Source organism: Oryza sativa, chromosome 1, assembly GCF_034140825.1.
Source record: "Oryza sativa Japonica Group chromosome 1, ASM3414082v1".
In the NCBI taxonomy this organism is placed as follows: domain Eukaryota; kingdom Viridiplantae; phylum Streptophyta; class Magnoliopsida; order Poales; family Poaceae; genus Oryza; species Oryza sativa.
In genome coordinates, this window is record NC_089035.1 from 29893951 (window position 1) to 29915585 (window position 21635).

Consider the following 21635-nt stretch of genomic DNA (forward strand, 5'->3'; position numbering starts at 1 on the left):
GTTAACAACTAGCACCAAATCATATATATAGCCAATACATACAATAGTTACCTATAAACATATACTACAATATTAATAATCGGTCCCACTTATCATACACACGTTTTGCCTTGGAGTCCATGCTGCAGCTGACTACGAATCTGTAGCTTGTTGTTTTTCTCTTTTCTTTTATTTTCTCGATATGTGTTTATAGCTAGCTCTTACTTTATTGTACTGCGTTCTAGGGGAGGTGAGAGTGAGTTGGTTTATTTCGTTTTTTCGTGCACGCTTTTTAAACTATTAAACGGTATGTTTTTTAAAAAATAAATTTCTATATGAAATTTACTTTAAAAAAATCATATTAATCCATTTTTAAAGTTTAAAATAGTTAATATTTAATTAATTATATATTAATGGCTTACCTTATTTTATATATCTACTTAATATGATCAGTTTAGAAAGTTTTTACTAAGTTTGTAACAATATATGCCTCCGTTCCTCGGGTTTTCCAACCCAAGTACACCCCAGCAGAAACGGCGCGTATCACCCCCAAAAATCCCCGCGAATCCTCCCCACGCGCCCCGCCCTCGAACCGGGCGCGCCACCGGTCAAGGTCAATCTCCCGAATCGACGTGACGGAAGCGGTGAAGAAGCCGCCTGCGCCTGGGCTTCTGTCTGCGGTTTCGTCGTCACGGAATCCTCCGAGAAAAAACCGCATCCGTTTTCCTATCTCCTCTCTTCCTCCCTGCCTAGCGAAAGTCTCCCCCCCTCTCTCCTTGGCCTCTTCCTCCCTGGTCGGTAGCGCAGCACACGCATCCGCGTGAACCCATCCTCCTCCCTCCTTTCCAATCTACCTGCACCAACCGGAGACGCCCGCGCCCAGCTACCCCTCGCCTGCCCCCCGCGCCTCGCGGGAGCCGATTCGATTCGAATCTAGGTACACAGAGAAGCGGAAGCGGCAGCGGCGGCGGCGGCGGAGGCGGAGATGAACAGGAGCAAGGCGAAGCTGTCCGGCGTCCTGCACAAGGGCTTCAAGCCCGACAAGTGGTCAGTTTGCCCGCCTGCCCGAGATCATCTCGCCCTCGCTAACTCTCCGCGCGCGTTTGTGTGCGCCGCGGAGGCGCGTGCTTGCAAGGGCTAACAGTTTTTTTTTTTTTGGGTCTCGTGGATGCCGCAGCAAGACGGCGCTGCGGATGGCGCTGGCGCGGATCAAGCTGCTGAGGAACCGCAAGGAGGTGCAGGTGCGGCAGATGCGTCGAGAGGTCGCGCAGCTGCTCGAGGCCGATCAGGACCAGACCGCACGCATCAGGGTACGCCTTCCCTTGCCTCCGTCTCTATCGCGGTCTCAATTTGTCTCTTTAGCTCCCCCAATTGATGACGGAATCGGGTAATTGGGGTGCCTTGACGCGGAATCAGATGGGCTTTGGATGCTAGCATCAATTGTTTAGCCGCTTGCGCTTGGTCTTAGTGTGCCTTAGGTGTTTATATGGGAAAATTTTGTTAGTTACTAGTAGTAGTGATGTTTTACGAATGATCTGCTCGCTTTGGATATGCCGATGAACTACTGCAATTATAAGTGGAATTGCCATAGAAGTCCTTGGGCCTGTTGGCCCTGTATATGCCTGCTGGCTCAAATGCAATTCATTTTTATGTCTTGACAGAAACCATTTACAATTCGTTCTGTAGCAGTGCCATCAATTTGGTCACTGTATTGACTTGCTCCGTTGAACTCTTGAATTCCATGAGAGTATTGGATTCTTATCTGACAAGTGTTTGGTTTTGCCTCTCGGTAGCTACATTACAACGAATGATTCGTTTTTTAGTTCCATCCATTTGAGTATTTGGTTTTTCTTTACTTTTACATGCCTGCTTGTTGCGAATGCATGTGTCAAGTATTATCTTGCTGTGAGTATATTATTAGGGCATCCTGTTGGGTTCTGAGCCACAGAGTGACCAGCTACTTGTTAGTGAATCAAAGACGCACACACAGTCCTAACGTGTCTTGATGGTACTTCCTGACCAAAGGCTCATCTATTTTCTTTTTGGCCCGTTTTGCTTATCTTTTTCCACAGGTTGAACATGTCATAAGGGAAGAGAAGTTCATGCAAGCATATGACTTAATTGAAGTATACTGTGAACTTATGGTGGCACGCATGTCCATTATTGACTCACAGAAGTAAGCCATTTTCCCCTTTATTGTATATAATGCATATAGCCAATTACTTGCTGGTCTATTTATGTTTCTTATGTCAGAAATTGCTTCATTATCATAGATAACAGAAGCATATTTTGTTAGTTGGAGGACTACCTCTAACATAGCTTATTTCTTGTCGATATGATTTCTTAAGTTGATACTAAACAATTTTTTTCATGTTATTAGCAACCTTCAGATTGTTTCTTATATCACAAGAGTTACTTTTTTCTTATAAGCAAAGCATGATTTTGCCTGATTGATATGGGCCTCCTAAAACTGCTTATAATCCTGGCATCCTCTTTTTTTTTCCTCGTGAGTGTAATCTGGAAACTGAACCCACTTTATTTTTTTTGTGGCACAGTCATATACTACTTAGTTACTTGCTGGAGATAAATGTAAATTCCTTATGTCTTCCAATTGAAACTTCCCTGGTTCCAGAGTGGAATGTTTTATGGACTCAATTCTGCCATATCAAGTTAGCCTTATTTAGCTGAGTTCAATTAAGCTTCCATTATCTGAAAATATCAAGTTAGCCTAGACATGAGTTTTACGCTCCAAGTATTATTTCATGGTTTCAAAGGAGCTGAATCCTCCCATTTACTCATTCTCATCTTAACTAATCAAACTATTCTAAAATAGTCTAATTAAGTCAAGTGCTACCAACTCTATGGCAATTGGCACACTCATTTTAAGAAATACAAAATAATAGCCACTAAGATGAGTGCTTCTATGCTTTCTTAAACGAAAACTATACAAATCGATTGTCTAATTATAACATACTAATGTCCAGGGTGTTAGATGCTCATTGCATCTTAGTTATCTAGGACCTGTGCTGTGGCGCGACCTTTTAAGATAATGACAGGAAGAAAAGAGCTTAGATAAAAAATAAATTGAGATTAATATTGATTGAAAACTATGCATTGTTTTGGTTTTCTTAGTTAATTTATTGGTTTTATGGTTTCTGTTCCCCTGGAACTGATCTGTTCTCTTCCTTTCCTTGTTTATGTGGTTTTTACCTGAAGGACTTGCCCTATTGATCTGAAAGAAGCCATAGCCAGTGTTATATTTGCATCAATGAGGTGTTCAGATGTCACAGAACTTGCAGATGTTCGCAAGCATTTCACAAGTAAGTATGGAAAAGAGTTTGCAGCAGCAGCTCTTGAAGTGCGACCTGACAGTGGTGTCAGCCGACTGGTAATTTATGCTGCTTTTAGAAGTATTTTGTATGGGAAAATAATTTCCTTACTTCTGTTGGCCTGAATAAATATATGCCATGATTATAGCTTATGTTTGTAATAATTGGATACAGGTCATTGAGAAGCTGTCAGCTGGAGCACCTGATACACAGACCAAAATCAAAACCTTGACCTCTATTGCAGAGGAGCACAACATCAAATGGGAGCCAAAAGCATTTGAGGAGAAATTGCCGAAGCAAAATGATGATCTTCTGGTAAATTAGCTGACATAAAAGTTTATTTAAGCGTTCAAGTATTATGGTTCTAACTGGATTAATCATTTGATGATTTAGCATGTGACCTCAACATATCCGGGAGGAAATATTCCAACTAGGGGATCATCTGCTTCTAATTCTGGCATGCCAACTTCACAGCCTGCTGCACCTTCTCATTCATATATGGAATCTTCCAATTCTCACATGTCTACGGCACATTCATATTCATCAGCTGAGGTTCCAGACAATAGGGCTCCATATGTCACTGCCAATTCTAATGCTTTCCCCCAAGAAAACAGAAGGGGTTCTGATGCTCCAATGTCCCCTAGGTCCCAGCATGGTCCTAACAGTTTCTCTCATGATACTGCTGGAGGTTCAAATGTTTCTAGACCTTACTCCCAATATGGTGCAACAGTTCCAGATACAGGTGAAGGTCATATAATCTGAACATTACCAATTTTTTAGTGCTTTCTTGTTCATTCCTAGTTTAAATGTTATTTTCAGATACAGCGTCCAGGAGGGAAGAGTTCAATCACTCTAGGGAGAGAAAATCTTCAGTTAGTGGTTCCAATTGGAATATAGAATTCAAGGATGCAACATCTGCAGCACAAGCAGCAGCAGAGTCCGCAGAGATGGCTAGTATTGCTGCTAGGGCTGCTGCCCAACTTGCTAGTCGTGGAAACCTTTCTGCGGAGCAAAATACTGGAGCTTTTGAGTCACCTGCTTATACCCATGAAACTACACCCAGGAAGCAACAAGCTGAACATTTAATGAAGGATGGGCAGAGGAGTTCTAATGAGCAGAGTTCAGGGGCTTATGATCCAAGACTCATCTCAAGTAATGATGCTAGGAAGGATGGGGGGAGAACAGAAACAAGCCGTGTAGGTAGTCAGAATATGCCAACTAATTCCTTGGGTCAATCCCCACCATATAGCCCTCATATTCACAGTGATGAGTATGACATGCCAACTGATCCGCATCGTTCTCATTCACCCGATCCTCAATATTCTGATGATTCATCTGAGAAAGAAAGCAACTTTGGAAGACCTGAGGATCATCAGTTTAATTTACCTGGAGAAAGATTGTCCGAGGCTCAACTTGGTGGGCACAACATCAAGGACACGGAAAGCAAGCATGCTACCTTTGATCAAGAGAACACAGACAACTACTACAGCAACTATAGCTCTTCCCATGGTACATTCACCCATGGCAGCAGTACCATTTGGGACAGTCAGAATGATAAAGCTGGACCTGATTCTTCAGCTGTTGTTTTTGATCAATATGATTCTGATGTCGGAGAAGAAAATTTATTGGATCCTTTCTCTTCAAAGCACACTGAAGAACCCACTGTTGAAGATCACAAGGGATTCTCAAGTGCAGATTGGGGTCAACAGCATAGAAATGAATCTCCAGTTAATCATAGCAGCTCAACACTATTTTCAGGAACAGAAGCAAACAGAAAAGATGTTTCCTCACCTCATTCTTATGATAATGTGCCACCTACATTTGACTCGGATGGTGTTAGTTCTGATGAGGAAATGACCACAGGCATGCATGCAAGGTCTTTAAGGTCTCATTCCAGAGGATCCGATTTTTCCGAGAGTAGAGAAAATATAATTTCTGGAAAGGTTGTCCATGATGTTAATGAAAATATTGAAGATCATGTATCCATGTCCAGGAAGAATTACCTTAATTCATCTGGTTCTAATGCATTCAATAAGGAGCGCTACAGTGAAAGTTCACCTAGATCTGATTACTCATGGGTTGATGGGGAATTGGATCGTACAAAAATCAGAGATCTTGAAGAAGAAAGAGTGCCACATAAATTGGAAGGTGCATCATCATTGACAACAGGAGAAAATAAGAATCAGCTGTTTTCTTTAGGCAGGCAAACTTCAACATCATCTGCTGACTATGATGAAGGCGATCCAGGCTTGAACTTTGGAAGGCTAACTCCTGGACTAAGAAACAAACTCCGGCAACCTCCTCCGTACATAAAGGATTCTGGGAATACCTCGTTGCATAAGGTTCCTACCGCCATTGAAAAATCAGTGCACTCTGAAGAGGATACCTCGTTTGGAAATACAAGAAATACTTCTACAGGTATGGCCAGGAGTTCGTTCGGTGCAGATTACAACAGTGAACTTCATGACCAAAATCAAAGTGTTGGAGCAAGTGTGGAAGCTAGATCAACCATGAGGAATTACTATGGGTCAGAAGGTGATAGAGGGAAGTTATCTGAGCAATCTTATAATGCTCCAAGTTCTGTGATGAATAAGAGTTCTGGAGGTGTAAATTCCAGTCAAGATCTGTACCATGAAAAGCCAGGTGCTGGAGCCCGCAGGGGAACTACAACAAAAACTGCCAAAAGTTACTTTGATTCAGATGATAGCGAGGACGAATTGGCACAACGCAAGGAGGTCCAGACAAAGTGGTCTAGAGAGCAGATTCAATCACGCAGGACTCAGATGACATCAGATACAAAGAAAGAAACCGGTGTCCGAGTTGGAGTGCAGCATGCTGATGAAACTGAGGCGAAATCACCTGCTGGGTCATTTTCTAGGTTTACTGAACAAAGGAGAGACTCACCTGTGTACTCCAGGGTTCCAGTACCACGAACTTCACCAAAACCTGTGCGTGTGGAACCTCCCTTGGGCAAAGGGAAGTCACAAGAAGCTGATCTGAATACAGTTTCTGTCACAGGAAAGGAGGAAAACACAGAAAGCCCAGCAGAAACTCCGAAAGAAAGCACCTCAAAAACTGCTCCGTCGCATGTTCACCCCAAGCTTCCGACAGACTATGATTCGTTTGCTGCACATTTTATGTCTCTTCGGACCAATCGCCGCTAGTTTTATGATCGCATACCAGTTGAGTTTTACATGTGAAGAAGTCGTATTTACAAACACAGGGATACATACATTCTATAGCTTCGAGTTGACATTTGTACAGTATATCAACTCATAGCACTCGGTCTTATATGTTGGTCTTTTTGGCGAGCTATTATTCTTTCGTTCTATTTTGGCCTCATGTTCATCACATCTTAGGTATTGTCATTATGAAAGGATTGTTAGCGTGTAATAAGCACATTATGCAGTCAGATGTACAGACGTTTACAGAACTTAAGAGGTTTACCTTTTTTCATATATTCTGTTTGAAAAAGGAACCTGTTTCCATATATTCCATACCATCCCAGCTAGTTGCTAGTACTTACTACATTTGTTCAACATGAGTTTTGATTAACATATCCAGCTTTATCTGTCCAGCTAGTTTTTGTTGATTTATGCAAGCCTTGGAGGATTGAGACTGGCAGCCAACTGGAAAGCAGTTGGCAGTGCTTTGAGATTTGATTTATGCATGTCATTTGAGATTTGAGAAATTCCTTGGATGCTTTCAGAAAATGTTGGAACTGGCAGCCAACAGGAAAGCAGTTGGCAGTGTTTTGGACTTTTACTGCTTGACATACAGTACCGTATCTTAACTAATGAAAAGTGAAACTCAACATGTAATTAGAATTTGCCACACCATCCAATGAATATTAGTTATCGGATTCACTAAATGACAAAAAGCTAAAACAAATTTTGATTATAGGATGGAACTCAAGTAGTAATAAAAAAACATATGGTGTTCATTGATAAACCCTTCTAGCTTCTAGCAGGTAATAGAAAGAGCTACTTGCTTGAGATGGCAGAAAGGTATTGCAATTTACAAATAGAGATATATAGTCGCTTACTTTAATCAAAACATAATGTATATAAGGAGACAAGTAATTACATGTGGACACATGGAGCTTGATGTAGAGAGATGTGATTCTACTTTTGCACTTAGTCATATAATAAATTGTATAAGTACAAATCAATCATTTGCCTATATTTATATTACAACTATGTCTTCAAATTCAGATAATTGTAAACTAAACTGTGCAACCATAGTATTCTAAATTCTACAGATTTAATTAAACATGAGTATTCCTAACCTTAAGAATACTCAAAATTGTATATCTATACAAGTGTATATCCATATGATTAATTTAATTTATATCAACCAATTAGGTTTCGAATAGATGTTTTATACGTTTTGAATAACTAATTATTTAATTTCATATTATCGTTAATATATTATCTTGCACACCATTTATAACATGATGGTTATAGTCACACGAATGAGCGATTTCATGCATTAGTTGTGTAATGATATAAAAATGATAATGAACCTTCAGCATTGTCGTAAGTCGTAATGCATATTTTCTGGATATATCCTCACTAGGTGAAAAATGATATTACTACAAATATTGACCTAAAAATAATGTGTAGGTTTGACCAGGGTTACAGATTTTGCACTGAAATTTCCCGTTTTTTTTCGGCCCTACCAGTAGCGCCAAGCCACCAACAGGAAGCTTTTTCGGCCAAAAAGTTCGAAATTCTGAATTTTAGCAAATTATGTTCAGATTCATCCAGGTTTCACTACTGTTGAAGCCAAAAATATTTCCTTTGGAGCGGGCGGACTGAAAATTCTAGAAATACTTTAGTAAACTTTATAATTTTGTTTAATATCATTCGATGTTTACTGTCATTGTTCTAAAATTTTTCGTGCAAACGACAGTCAAGCGGGGTCGGAGTTTAATTCCCCGACCCCCTTGTACCATCTTTGAACTGGAAACTTGAGTTCACGTGTCCCACTAACGTGGGCCTACAGCCCATCCAACATCGTCCGCTACCAAACAGGCCCATTCCACCTTACTACAGGCTACAGCCCATGAATTGGCCACCCACCTCAAGGCTAGGGTTTTTTTTTCAGCGCCGCGAGATCGTGACCCCGGAAGGAGGCAGATCGGCGGCGCGCGTCACTCCAATCTCCGGTAAGAAGAAACCACTCATTGCAATCTTCTCGTAGCATGGCTTGTTCTGTAACTTCTGTTGGCGTTAGCCTGTTATGCGTTCGTTTCGCTGCATGAATTGATCAGTTTAGACTCCATTTTTGCGATTTTAGCTTTGCCCTCTCCATCCATCCAGTGCTGGTGGTTTACTTGAATTAGATCATTCGACGTTCGTAGCTACGCTCGCTTTGTTACTGCCCAAATGCTTAGAGTCGCTTGAGACGTGCTGGTGTGGGGACATTTAACTTTTGGCCACTTTCAAGATGTGACAATTAATTATTTACCACTCGCTGTCTATAATATGTGGGTCTTCATGTGTCTATGGTATGTGGGTCCAGTGATAAATCATTTATCACCATCCGCTAATGGGATATTCACTGGTCTGTTCGGAAATTGGAATTCAGGTCTACGATTTGTGTGTTCGATTCTTATCATCATATATATGCTCGTTTAGGCCATGTTCTTTTCAGCTTTTGGGTTACTAGCTTATTGCCGGCACGTTTTTGAAATTGCTAAATGATATTTTTGAAAAATATATATATATATCTTAAAAAAATTCAAACGAATCCATTTGCTAAGTTTATAATAATTAATACTAAATTAATCATATGCTAAATGGATGTCTTCTTCGGTAAGTTAAGGAGCTAATTGCTCCAACCTCTGAATAGAACGCCATTGGTGCTACAAGAATAAGCAAGCTCTAGGTTACGGTGAAATGATACAAATTACATCAGGGGGAAGAGGTTCTGAGGGAGGAAGAGATGGTTTCCTTCCAGGCGGAAACCACAATACGATCGCTTACATTTAGCCTTTCGGCCCATAAGGAGGCCTCATCTAAACATTTGGCTACCAAAGGGGAAGAGACTTTTGCATACCCCTAAAAATTACATCATGGCGGTGATTCCATAGCCCCCAAAAACAGAGAAGAAAGAAAACTCTGAAATGCTTGGTTGGGATGGAGGGGGGGCTCTGAAGAGTCGCCAAATCAGACATGGCGGCGATATCTGTCTGAATTCCCATCTGCCAGAAGGACACAGCTCTTATATTAGGAGTCTTATATTTGTTCCTGTTTTGTTCCATTTCGGTTTTGGATTTCATCCGGGTGTTGATGTGGATTCTTTAGGTTAGGATAAATGGCCACGATTCCAGATTCTCTGGTCTGGGAGCTTGTCAAGAAGAACAATTCATTCCTGGTCAAGCAGTTCGGCAATGGCAATGCCAAGGTTCAGTTCAGCAAGGAGCCCAACAACCTGTACAATGTCCACTCTTACAAGCATTCTGGTAATTAATGGTTGGTTGGCATGCTTCTCTTGATATGCATGTCTCCCGTGGCACTCTCTTGAGTCTTGACTGGTTGTGCTGTTCATTTGGTCTTTTCAGGCCTGGCAAACAAGAAAACCGTGACGGTCCAGCCTGCCAGTGGTAAGGAAACGGCAGTGGTCCTCTCTACAACCAAGACAGAGAAGCAGAACAAGCCTGCTAGCCTCTACCACAAGTCTGTCATGCGCAAGGAGTTCCGCAAAATGGCCAAGGCTGTCAAGAACCAGGTATTAGCACCAGAACTTTATGGTGCTTAAGTCAGCCTGTCTAATTGTTTTTCATGTTGATTTAATTGGATATCTAAATTCTCACATCAAGCTTATAAAAATGATGTGATCATTTGATGAGTCCTAACATATTAAGATGCAAAAAGAAGCTTATAAGCTTCTGCTTCTGTTTTTTTTTTTTTGGTTTCAAGTTTGCAAATTCTGCTGCTGCTTCAATAGCTTGCTGATTTTCTGACTGTTTTGTAGCATTTCAAAGAGTGAGTATTTGTTATGATGTTTTTGTTCTCTGCTACAATGGAATCAGTACTTACAATTTTAGAAACTGCGTGGTATTATTTGATATTGTGCTATTTTTGTTATATTGCAGTTGCTGTGATGAGCCTTAACATGTAAGAGGATTCATTCATTAAGGATTGGTGCTTCTATGCAGTATATACTTGTTACGCTTTGCTTTCGAGCAACCCTTTGTTCATACTCTTTTTGTGCCCGCTATTCAAGTCACCTGTTTGAAATATCCTGGAGCTTCACTGAGCTTGTTTCATGCTGGTTCTTACTCTTTTATTAACTGTTATTGTTGCATGCTGGTTGTTTTGAATGGAATTCTGTAAAACTTATTGTATGCAACCTATTATTCTGCTAGAGCAAATTGGTAATCCTTACTTTGGCTAATCTAATGAATTTGCTTCTTGCTTCAACAGGTCAGCGACAACTACTACCGGCCTGACCTTACCAAGCCAGCACTTGCAAGGCTGAGCGCAGTCTACCGCAGCCTCCAGGTTGCCAAATCTGGTGTCAAAAAGAAGAACAGGCAGGCAAACTAAAAAAAGGCAAGATCCAATTAGCTTGTTTTGTGTATGGGTATTGATTTGTGCTTCCATCCTCCTTGATTCCTTTTAATATGGTGCTCGGAGTATGCTTTTAGATTGTTTTGAGATTATGGGCCTCAGAGTATGACGAATGCTGCTCACAAGAGAGCTAAAAATTTTCGTAGTAGGTTTCATGTCTGTACCCGTGATATATTATTAAGCATCTTAATTAATAGGGTATTAATAACCTCCCTAAAGTCATTGGTTTGTTGTGCCATATCATCTATAATCAAATTGCCATGCTTCAATTTTCAACGATGTTTTATTTCAGCTTTGTTTTTGACGAAAAGCTAATTGGTCTCTGGTATTGATTCTGTGTGCCGAACGTGCTAGTCTGGAACTTGAATTTGTCTTGTGATCGTGCGATTGTGCGATGGATATTCCTTCTCTTTCTGTGTATCGTATGCTTCGCACTTTCTACTTTGAAGTTTGAACCATTGGATCAGTTCGAGTTTCCTTCTCCATTGAATGACTACGAATTTGTTTAAATATTTGCATTCCATCTTCTGCATTATAAAATAGAATAAAGCTGCCAGTTGAGCCTGAAAGGTTGAAAGCAGCATGAGCAGGGAAGCTCATACCCCGGAATTCAAATTTTGGGGCACGTTTATAATTCAAATCCAAAGACGAATTGGACTCCTATACCATATATCTCCCGCGTGCTGTATCCTGTATCCCCCTTGCGTGCACCGGAAATAGCTAAATCGATATGCGCCGCGCGAAAAATCGTTGGCTTGGACGCGAAAGCGAAACCTTGGAGCATCTTGGAAGGAACCAAAGGAGCCAAACTCACACTCTTCACCAGCCGTGCGGGACACTATAATTTCTACCCCTCGCCGAGTCGCCGTATAAAACACCCAAACTCCCCGCCGATGTCTCACCGGAAAGCCGGCGGCGACACATGTCGGTCGGCGAGAAAGCGGCCGGCGACGGCCAGCCGAAGCCGCCGTCGCGCAGCGCGCGGTTCGACCGCCTCTTGTCCGGGCTGGGCGGCGGGCCGCTCGTGGACATCGAGCCCGACAAGGTGAAGGGCGAGCTCCGGCGGTGGGCCAGGGCGGTGGCGACGATGGTGCGCCAGCTGAGCTTCGGCGCCTGGCCGGAGAAGGGCGGCGGCTCGTCGGAGCAGCAGGAGGCGGGCGACGGCGGATCGCCTGGCTGAGCCGCCGATGGCGTTGCTTCACTTCACACGCGTCAATACGGAAAAGGAAGCACTGGTGCGGTTGGCAACAGTTGTGACAAGCAGCAGATGATGCACATTCCAGTTGATTCGTTACATTGATTACATTTATTCGTTCAAGCGACAGGCGACGGAGGCTGTAGTATGTATCTCCAAATCTCTTCTCCATTCTGCCAGACATAACAAATTTGGGTTGCATAAATCATGGCAGTCATGTGAATAGAAATAAACACGTGCATCGCAATTCTCATGTAAGTTGATCGAATTATTGTATTCCAAACAAAAAGACTCTGCGCACACCTTCATTGAATTTACCTACGTATCACCATGCCTGATTCTTTCTGTGCTCTAATCTTTGTTAGTGAAATCTATTCTAATTTCAGATAATACACAGCACATACATGGGGGGATACATCCCCAGTTCAACTCAACAAATATATATAGTTAGAAGGAAAGGAACACCCTTGCATTCTTACATTGATGTTGCAGTCTTGCAGGACCTTATAAATTATATAGCGACATCTACATTTACCAATTGGAACAGTTAGTGGTTGCACGATGTTACCTACCTACAATTTGTACGTGCTCGCACAAGACACATTTGTGCACTATCCTAATCTACAAAACTACTGCCGCCTTATATAAAACCTGGATACCTCACTCCAATTTCGCATCCAGTTTTGCAATGCTTCTCAGGAGTTGTTTGGAGCAGACATTCTGCGCCTGAGCTACATATCGCCCACGATTTGCTTTCACCCATGCAGGTTCCTATTTGACAAATTAAGTCAAGAAACCACATTTAGGTGCTTTAGCTATATAGAGATCAGTAAAAACACAAAGATAACACATAAAGAATAGAAAATCACCTCGGGAACAAAGTGTGAGAAACCAAACTTGATTAAGAAGAGAGCATGCTCCATTATGAGGATGGCTGCCAGTCCTGGCTCAATTTTCCATTTACCCTCCTCATCATACAGACAAACAAGAAGCAAGCAGTTTGTACAGATTGCCATAACAACCAAGAACTGAAAAGAATTTTTCACATTGAGTATTACAAGGCATGAGACATGCAAGTATATCTATGAGGAATATATATTAAAAAAACTGCTAATGAACCTGGAATATGTTCAGCCAAGCTCCAATCGTAGCTGCATCACGGGGAGCAGGTCTTTTCAACATGACCAACAACTTCAATGCATCCGCTCTAATTTCAGTCACATTATTCTGTCATGAAAATAATTTAAGATAAGTTTAGCACACACAAATCAAACAAGAACACACATGTATGGCATGCGCTCGACAAGAGGGAAGGACACAAGAAGAGAGAGAACACAAATAGCTGTGATGAACCACATACCAGAGCAGCAAAGCAGAATATCGACGGAAATGCACAAGCAAACATCATGATCATCCCAAACTGAAGAGTTAGCTCAAGAAAATCTGTGATGGACTCAACAATGTAAGAACATAACACAGACATCCAAAAGAACTGAGAATAGACAGGATGATTATTTATTGCTGTTACCATCAAATAAACCATCTTCAAGTTCTTCTCCAATGCTTGCAGTATACGAGGGTTTTAGATATTCTTTCTCTACTCTTGTAGATAACCGAACTGACTTCCCAGCTGGCGATTCTTTCTCATGTTTTTTCTTGCTACAAGATGGAAGAGATTTCTTACATCTCTGAATTGGTCTGGAAAAAGAATAGTAGGACAAACAGATTTGGCTGCAGAACTTACTGAACAGCTCTATACTTTTTATAGCTATAATTGAGGTAAGGAATGGAATTCTCAATCAGATTTTCCAATACCTGCAAGTTAATATGTATCATCAAAGGAAGACTAGCATTTATGATTATAACTAATGATGGAATAATTACAATGCAGACATGCCTGGGACACAATGAGACGCTTGATTAGGACTTGCCGGAGTGCCATAATGTTGCGGTGCAGTGAAGCATGGTAAAACAATCCAATATATGATTGCATAAAGTAAAGACCAAAGACCTGCATTTGCCAAAAGAGTAAGAAACCTAACATAAAGCGTGAACCATATTCTTGGCATCATTGTGTTTACCTTATAAACCAAACTATCAGCACTAGACTGTTCCCCTTGGTTGTTTTCATACTTTATTAGAGTGACAGACACCTTGCCACCTATCCTTGTGTAATACTGAATTGCAGCAAGATACACTGCAGTTAACACATACCTGCATAAACATCAGCAATAAGAACTGATGCTTCATATTTTAGTGGTAACCATAAACAACAAAATAAAACATAAGGAATAGATATAAAACAATTAGGAGAAAATAAGCTTCAGGTCAATTGCACATCGTTGATAACTCAAGAATCATGAATAGATCATAGTGATATTCCTACAATCTTACCTTAGCGCCTCAGTTTTTGTAATCGCATATAGATGAGCATAGGCCAACTCAAATGGCAGCTGAAGACAAATGATAGCCAAAACAATGATAGCATTATTCCTAATTCTAAGGAGAACACCAAACCACTCATTTCTTTGTACTATACTTTTCTCCTTGGGAGCACCAAATTTCCTCTGCTGAACATTGTCATCAGCCATAGAAAAGCTTAAAGGGTCCAGTTCATTGCCCATAGTTTTGTATTCCGAAAATGAATAATTTATACCCCATCTGTTGAAAACATCACATAAAAGAAAGGCATGTTTGTGAGCACGGTCTTGAATATGTTTCAAAGGAACTTAATTGACTTAGATATATACAGATTGCATAGAAAATTGCATGCTACCTAGCAAGGACAGCTGAATTCTTCCGTTTCCAAAATTGCAAAAAGAAGACAGCCCAAGAAATAACGAAGAAAAAGAAAGCTGGAAGAACCAACCACTGTAATGACCTGAATTCAGACAGCAGAGAAAAACATTTAGCTGACGACAACAATAAAATCCCAATGATATTTTCTAGATGAGAGGTGCATACCCAAAATCTATCAGCTGGGTTGCAAGTCCAAAAACAGCTGGAAAGAACAGCCAACGTGTATACATTCCGAGGAAAGAAAAATATATTGCAATCTGCAATTCCAGAATTAAATTTTATGGAGTAGAATAAGGTGATACTTGATTTGCTTCAGATAGAATAGTTCATAAATTAAATATGGTAGGTGTAACATGTGCAATCACGCTGGTCTACCTTTGTTCCAAAGTAAGAGTAAATTTCATCAATAGGTTGCCATGTGAAATCAAACCACTTGAGTGCCCAGCTTCTCAGGAGTTGCTTCCTTTTAATTTCATCTGCAGCAAAACAGTTGGTTATCTAATACTAAGAATTTCAAAAATAATTCAGGTTGGTTTACCATGCAAAGGGAAGACTAGCTTTACGATTCCTTCATCTTCCAGCCTGGTTAAGAGTGACTCATTTTGAGTCCAGTGGAACTCTTTATCGTCAAAGCTGAGAGTTATATCAGAATCGGTCTTGTTCACCTGCAAGTCTCCATATCTACCTACTGTCAAATAAGGAAATATGAAGCACAACAAGACTAATCACTTTGTACATTAGCTATATGTTTTATTCATATCTCATGTCAAGCGAAAAGAAAAACTTTGAGACTTGAGAGAATAACCATAGTATAAGCAGAAATATACTAAACCACTTTCCTATTTGCACTTGGCTTGTTTCTTAAATGCAAATATAATAGACAGGTCATCTGATGCATAATGAACTATACTTAAATCTTTGAATCAGCAGTGCTGCAAAAAAAAAATCAATTTTGCAAAAGCCAGGCAGGACATACATGCCATCCGTGAAATACCGGTACTAACAACGAAGCAGTGCTGGTCTAGAAAAATGCCAACTTAGTGTGGAATCTCCAAACATAAATAACTATAACTACAATGTGCCGAAGTGGGTAACAGGAACAAAAGCAACTACAATGGGAGACAACTGTGCACTTACGATGCTGTATATCAAGTGCCGGAAGCAGGCAAACCGCTCTCGCCAGCTAAACAGGGACCCGTCGGGCTGCCTGACGAATGCTCCAACCTGGTCCCATTCAAACTGCAGTTCCATTCCTGACAAGCAGAGAAATAAACCATGAACACATCATCAAATCACCCATTCTGAAATACTCACAGGTGGATTAGATCAGTTACCGATATAAGTTAGCTTCTTCATGTTCATCTCCGCTGCAACTCTCCCCAGGGTCCCCATGGGCGCAGACAGCTGAATTCAAAATGCAAATCCACAAACATTACAACAAGCTCATGGTTTCTCGCCACATGATTATAGCGAAGTGTAGTGCTCCCTTTCCCCTAATCGCCTCCTCGTCTCAGAAATTCAAAATCAGGCCACCGTGCCAAACGGCGGAATTCAAAATATAATAATAAAAGAAAAAAAAACACCGGACCTTGATGAACTCCGCGGGGACGCCGCGGACGCGCTCGACGATCAGCCCTACGTCCTCCAGCTCCCGCACCAGCCGCGCCACGCAGTTCTCGACCTCGCCGCACCCGGCCGCAGCGCCGCGGTAGAGCTTGGGCACGACGATCCCGACCTCGAACCCCGTCGCCTCATCCACGGCCGCGCCCTGCCCCTCGCCCGCTCCCCCTTCCCTCATCCTCCACAACGACGACGGATCAGACGCGGGGAATGGCGGTGGATGCAAGGGAGCGGATCCGCATAGGGGGAAAGGGAAATGCGGCGAGCGATGGAAGGAAAATTTTTTTGCGGTCTTTGGGAAATGAGAATGGAGTGAGACGAGGCCAAAGGACGCGAGGGTAGGAAGAGCAGTTTCTATTGTAAGTATAGTAATTAATTAGACTTACTATTTTGATTAGCACTTAATTAACCTATTGTTAGCTGTTGCCACCGATGCCTGTGGGCGTAGTTAAACTGGCGATTTGGGAGGAAAACGAGGATTAAATCGGGAGGTAATAGCGATTTTGAAAGCTGTGGTGGCTGAGCGGCCAGCAGGTGCGCCTAGCCGCCTAGGAGTCCTGGGCTTTCCACCCGTAGAGTATTTTGACAGGTGGGCCCACGAGCCAACGGTCCACGTGACGCGAGAGCACCGAACGAGGCGTGGGTAGCTGCCACGAGGGACAACAGGTTCACGTTTCGACAAAAGAGCGCGAGCTACGAATTACCCCTGCGGCTGACACTGGGCCACGGGTGATGGCTTTCGCCGTCGTGCCGATTTGGGTCACGACGTATGTCTGGTTGATCGCTGGTTCGGATAATGTGTTCGACGTGAAATGTTTCTTCCAACGCTAATCTTCTCGTGATGACAAGATTAAGGTTTTTGTTAGTGTGTAATTTGCTGCTTGCTGGTGACTACCGCGCAGTAGTTCGATTTATTAGTTACGAATCAATCACTGTTTATTCCGCAGAAAAAGGAATCGTTTTGTCTGCTTATTTGTAGCACCACTCGAACGGCTTCCTCTTCTGCTGCAGCTGATGCGCTCCCGAGCTGCTGCCGCCGTTCCCGTAGACGAAAGACCGGTACGCCATGGCGCCGCGCTCCTGGACCACGTCGCAGAGCGTCTCCGGGCGCAGCGCCGCGACGTGCAGGCCGACGGCGTCGAGGTGCCACCACCCGCTCCTCCCGCTGAACCCGACCACCACGCCGCCCTCCATCGGGTACTCGAACGGCACCCCGTCCCCCGACGCGTCCCCGAACGGCCCGTGCACCGCCCCCGTGCTCGTCCGGAACGTCAGCGACCGAACCACCGTCGATCCGCCGTGCGCCACCGGGCCGCACCGGCCGCCGACGCCGGTCAGGAACTCGTACGGGTAGTCCAGCTTCACCTGCATCGATCAGAGAGAGAGGGAGAGATTCAGAGAGATGCACATTTTTTTTGGTAGATGAGCTGACTTGCACCGGAGCACGCACGCACGCACGCACCTCGGCAGTGCGGCTTGTTCTGCCGTCGCCGCCGCCGCCGTGCTTCTCGCCGTGGACAGGGTGGCCGTTCCTGTCGTACTCCACCCTCATCGACTCGAGGAACCGCCCGTACGTCAGGGCGATGCTCCGGACGCCGCGGTGCGCGCCGTCGTCCCACGGGCTCCCGGCGGTGCCTCCCCACGGCCCGACCTTGATGGCCTTGCTCGAAGCAACCATCCTCCTCTGCTGGTAATGACCCGGTTGCTGAAAGAGCAAGAAAAAAAACTGTGTTCAGCTGCGTTCGTCGTCAGAAATGTTCAGCACGATCGAGAATTCGAGACCACGACAGTTGATGTGCCTTACCATGTCCATTAGACTGACTTGCTTGTCACCTGAAATTCGGAGAAGAACAGGAAGCACCTGGATAAGTGGTTGTATCCTAGTAGGAGTGTACTATTTTTCGTTAACAAGTAGGAGAGTGCACTTATATAGAACTGAAATACTCACTTTTGTAAGAGGTAAGTGGAGAGTACAAAGAATTAGATACCGGATAGCACAAGCTAGACCATGATGTTCTTTTAATTTTGTGCTTCACCTGGGGCAACAAGAAACCTTAGCACATAATAATGTACTTTAATCTGTGCTTCATCTGGGTCCTGGGACAGCAAGAAACTTAGCATTGTTTATTTGAAAGAACCTCAGCATTGTTGCTAATCACTTTTTTTTTTGAATTTTTGCTGCTAATCACTTTGAGTGTTCTCGGGTCTTAGATAAAGCAGGTATGGCTGGAGCGGGCGAATAAGATGCTGAGCGATTGTGATTGGGTTCTGGCATATTAGGTGGGGAAGAATCAAATGATTGGCGTATACTTCCTCCGTCCCAAAAAAAAAAGTCAAACCATGATTTTCCGTGTCTAACTTTAACTGCCCGTCTTATATGAAATTTTTTTATAATTCGTATTTTCATTGTTGTTAGAGGATAAAACATGATTAATATTTTATGCGTGACTTTTTTTTAAATTTTTTTCATAATTTTTTCAAATAAGATGGACGGTCAAACGTTGTACACGAGTTTTTTTTTGGGATGGAGGGAGTATGTACCTGGAATTTTCTCGTTCCCAAAAACTTTTTCTGGTCTGAACTTAGGACTGATCAGTTTGTCCGGTATCACTCCCCGTATCTGCTATGGATTAATTTATCTGAATTTGCAAGCATAAGTTCTTTTGTTCTGTGTTCAATAATATAAGCAGCGTCGTAGACTGACTGACGAGCTGATGAGGAATCAGAAACTCTTGTCGTATCTGTTGCTTTGTGCTTATTGCTACTGAACCAACATTCTGGGGAATATTAGCTAGTAGCTACGGTACAGATTTTCGCGGTTAACAAACACTTTCAGGACAGGGCCACAAGAACATAGAAACTCTTTTAAAACTCTTTGAAGTATTCGGGTGGATGTTCATATGTTTCTTCCATGTCAACTAAATAATTAAAAAAAAAATAAAAAAAGATACATTAATATGTAATATATCACTTAACATGCATGTTCAAAATTAACTTCTAAAGGTTCGAAAAAATAACAAATTTAGCTATAAATATACTACCTGTAACAAATAATATGTAATATACTAGTTGGAGTTTATTTTGTTATTTTTGTTACAACTCGTGCAAGGTGGATTTTAACTTGCTTGTTTGTAAAGTGATATATTAATCTATCTTATAAAAAATATTTTTTTCATAACAATTTAGTTTGCAGGGAAAAAGGTACATATGGTGAAATTTAGAATCCATCTCCCAGGTGGACGTCCACAAGAACAGTCCAATTGGAAACACAACAGAAGGCGAATGATAATGCTATGCACACCGCACAGCTCACCTGCTTATATAATTCAGATATCCAGTAGTGGTAGTTTACACTTTACAACCGAGCAACCCCCAAGGCTCCCAATGCGTCGCAATCTTCCTGTCATTAGGCATGAATCGGCTCATTTCCAATAGCAAATTTATCAGACTAGCTGACACTCTAGCAGCTATATGTTTTCCACTGTTTCTTCGCTGAGTAATCATGGACACCCAATCAGCTTCTTGTTCACGCTGTCAAAGTCTCAAATGCTATATTTTCAGGAATGCGGGACACTCCAACGCATATCCACTGTTAGCTGGGGCCTTGTGCCGTGCTCTAAAGATTCTTGGACACCTCTTATTATGGTGTATCCGGACAGCAGCTTAACTTTGCTCCTACGTCAATTATCAGTAGCTCAGGGTCAGGTGAACTATCTGTCTATTTGTGCTTACTAGCTTTGACTGAACGGATCAGGACATGGCAGCTGTTCTTTTCTTTTCTCTAGCCTGTTGCTTCAGCCTTAACGTCTTAGCTTGCACTCTGCAGAATGAGATGAAACCAACAACTCAACTCTTTGTGACTTGTGAGTTGTGAACTGTTCCGTTCACGTCGGGTTCACCTGCGATCTTCGGTTGAGCGCAGGTCAAGCTGTTCCTGAACACGCCTGCCTGATCTTGCGGTCTGACGAGCAATTCACGAGGGAAAGAAAACTTCGTTCGGACAGGCGGCTGGACGATGAGTGAAACGAAACAGGGGATCAATCAAACGAAACGGCGCCAAACCATGCAAGGCATGAGGGCGACGGCCGCCCCGCCCCACCGGAGCAGCCATCATTGGGGAGGGGGGGGGGGGGGGGAGCACCGAACGCTTTGCGCGCGCGCGGCGGCAACGATCGATCGCATGTGGTGTGCGGCCCCACTCTCGTCGCCTTCGAATGAGTTGGCTCAATCGAATGATCGAATCAAGGTTCATATACTGTTGCTCGAAATCCGTCTTTGAGAACCTAAATCTCTTCGTTTCAATTTCTTGATGCCATCGCCGTGTATTTGTCACTCGCAGCAGTGCAATGTTAAATTCGGGAATGAGTACTACGGAGTTTCATTCCGTTAGCCATCACCTGCAAAAAGCCAAGAACACGTAATTCTTGTAAACACTAAACCAAGAACACCGGTCGTTTTGCTCGTGAGCTGTCTCGGGGTAGGCAGGCCAGGCAGACAGACTGTGAAACCAAGACCTCTTCAGTTATAACAGCGCGCTCTCCTGCGCCTCATCACACACACACACACACACACACACACACACCCCACGCATTCAAGCAGCCCTGGTGTTGTACAGATCATCCGAGGCGACGTTTCTCGATTCGATCATGGCCACCAAGATGTTCCGCGCCGCCGTCGTCGTCGTCGCTGCCGCGGTGTCTTGCCTCGCCGGGGTTGCTCTGGCTGCCGATGGGCCCGCGCCGAGCCCGACGTCCGGCGCCGCCGCCGTCTCGTCCTCGGTCGTCGCCGCCGTTCTCTGCCCGGCCGTGGCGCTCCTCTTCGCCAACCTGCGCTACTGAGTTGGTTGAGGTCGTCGCAGCGCGCGCGTGTCCATGAGGCTGGCTCCATGAACGACTCTGTTCTTCTCTGCTTGATCACTCGCCTAGTGTGCCTTCTTTACCCCCCTGGTTCTTACCTGTACTTAGCTTCTTCCTTCCGGTGCGCTAGATTAACCGTTCTTGCCTTCTTGTGATACGCATCTATGTGTATTGATTCAGATCATTTCATACCATCATTTGGAACTATTTATTAATTGCTCCGTTATATGCCGGCCTGTGAAATTAATCGTCGTGGTTTTGTTTCCCGACGGATATG

At 43.1% G+C, this 21635-nt stretch overlaps 5 protein-coding genes and 1 non-coding gene across 7 annotated transcripts; 4 read left to right on the forward strand and 2 right to left on the reverse strand.

Moving 5' to 3' along the window:
* The first annotated feature begins 726 nt into the window (after nt 1–726).
* Nucleotides 727–6829, forward strand: LOC4327673 (uncharacterized). The gene is made up of 7 exons (XM_015765732.3): nt 727–1026; nt 1157–1289; nt 2052–2155; nt 3196–3367; nt 3483–3623; nt 3702–4050; nt 4128–6829. Exons 1-7 carry the CDS (start codon nt 965–967, stop codon nt 6470–6472), a joined length of 3306 nt encoding a protein of 1101 aa, XP_015621218.1. The 5' UTR covers nt 727–964; the 3' UTR covers nt 6473–6829.
* Nucleotides 6830–8402: 1573 nt separating this feature from the next.
* On the forward strand, nt 8403–11164 carry LOC4327674 (60S ribosomal protein L28-1). The gene is made up of 4 exons (NM_001409235.1): nt 8403–8478; nt 9620–9777; nt 9877–10043; nt 10742–11164. The coding sequence occupies exons 2-4, from the start codon at nt 9630–9632 to the stop codon at nt 10862–10864; spliced, it is 438 nt and encodes a 145-aa protein (NP_001396164.1). The 5' UTR covers nt 8403–8478; nt 9620–9629; the 3' UTR covers nt 10865–11164.
* LOC112937682 (small nucleolar RNA R24) lies at nt 10410–10505 on the forward strand. Its single transcript, XR_003240345.1, has one exon. It is a non-coding gene; the product is annotated as a small nucleolar RNA R24 (small nucleolar RNA).
* Nucleotides 11165–11586: 422 nt separating the features above from the next.
* Nucleotides 11587–12396, forward strand: LOC9267885 (uncharacterized). The gene has a single exon (NM_001409233.1). The coding sequence runs from the start codon at nt 11811–11813 to the stop codon at nt 12066–12068; it is 258 nt and encodes an 85-aa protein (NP_001396162.1). The 5' UTR covers nt 11587–11810; the 3' UTR covers nt 12069–12396.
* Nucleotides 12397–12443: 47 nt separating this feature from the next.
* Nucleotides 12444–16827, reverse strand: LOC4327675 (anoctamin-like protein Os01g0706700). Of its 2 annotated transcripts, XM_066307086.1 has the most exons (17): nt 16471–16827; nt 16217–16286; nt 16020–16135; nt 15421–15547; nt 15258–15358; nt 15048–15139; nt 14860–14964; nt 14478–14744; nt 14165–14297; nt 13981–14094; nt 13828–13898; nt 13612–13742; nt 13444–13526; nt 13203–13310; nt 12953–13111; nt 12743–12854; nt 12485–12608 (listed from the first exon to the last, which is right to left on the reverse strand). In XM_066307086.1, exons 1-16 carry the CDS (start codon nt 16678–16680, stop codon nt 12744–12746), a joined length of 1998 nt encoding a protein of 665 aa, XP_066163183.1. In that variant the 5' UTR covers nt 16681–16827; the 3' UTR covers nt 12485–12608; nt 12743. The 2 variants fall into 2 exon arrangements, with proteins under 2 accessions (NP_001396163.1, XP_066163183.1); NM_001409234.1 differs by having other exon boundaries at nt 12444–12854; nt 16471–16821.
* Nucleotides 16828–17416: 589 nt separating this feature from the next.
* On the reverse strand, nt 17417–18872 carry LOC4327676 (jacalin-related lectin 19). The gene is made up of 4 exons (NM_001409232.1): nt 18451–18872; nt 18307–18335; nt 17965–18207; nt 17417–17867 (listed from the first exon to the last, which is right to left on the reverse strand). Exons 2-4 carry the CDS (start codon nt 18313–18315, stop codon nt 17472–17474), a joined length of 648 nt encoding a protein of 215 aa, NP_001396161.1. The 5' UTR covers nt 18316–18335; nt 18451–18872; the 3' UTR covers nt 17417–17471.
* Between the last annotated feature and the right edge of the window lie 2763 nt (nt 18873–21635).

Bases quoted from the DNA above. Each gene is read 5' to 3' on its own strand.
- LOC4327675 (NM_001409234.1), bottom strand. From the start codon at position 16,680: ATGAGGGAAGGGGGAGCGGGCGAGGGGCAGGGCGCGGCCGTGGATGAG. The intron at 14,095-14,164 runs GTAAACACAATG...TGGCAAATGCAG, and splicing joins CTGATAGTTTGGTTTATAAG to GTCTTTGGTCTTTACTTTAT. The intron at 12,855-12,952 runs GTGATTTTCTAT...TTTGTCAAATAG, and splicing joins TCTCACACTTTGTTCCCGAG to GAACCTGCATGGGTGAAAGC.
- LOC4327676 (NM_001409232.1), bottom strand. The intron at 17,868-17,964 runs GTGCGTGCGTGC...TGATCGATGCAG, and splicing joins GAACAAGCCGCACTGCCGAG to GTGAAGCTGGACTACCCGTA.
- LOC4327673 (XM_015765732.3), top strand. From the start codon at position 965: ATGAACAGGAGCAAGGCGAAGCTGTCCGGCGTCCTGCACAAGGGCTTC. The intron at 1,027-1,156 runs GTCAGTTTGCCC...TGGATGCCGCAG, and splicing joins GGCTTCAAGCCCGACAAGTG to CAAGACGGCGCTGCGGATGG. The intron at 3,368-3,482 runs GTAATTTATGCT...AATTGGATACAG, and splicing joins ACAGTGGTGTCAGCCGACTG to GTCATTGAGAAGCTGTCAGC.
- LOC4327674 (NM_001409235.1), top strand. From the start codon at position 9,630: ATGGCCACGATTCCAGATTCTCTGGTCTGGGAGCTTGTCAAGAAGAAC. The intron at 9,778-9,876 runs GTAATTAATGGT...TGGTCTTTTCAG, and splicing joins CCACTCTTACAAGCATTCTG to GCCTGGCAAACAAGAAAACC. The intron at 10,044-10,741 runs GTATTAGCACCA...TTGCTTCAACAG, and splicing joins CCAAGGCTGTCAAGAACCAG to GTCAGCGACAACTACTACCG.
- LOC9267885 (NM_001409233.1), top strand. From the start codon at position 11,811: ATGTCGGTCGGCGAGAAAGCGGCCGGCGACGGCCAGCCGAAGCCGCCG.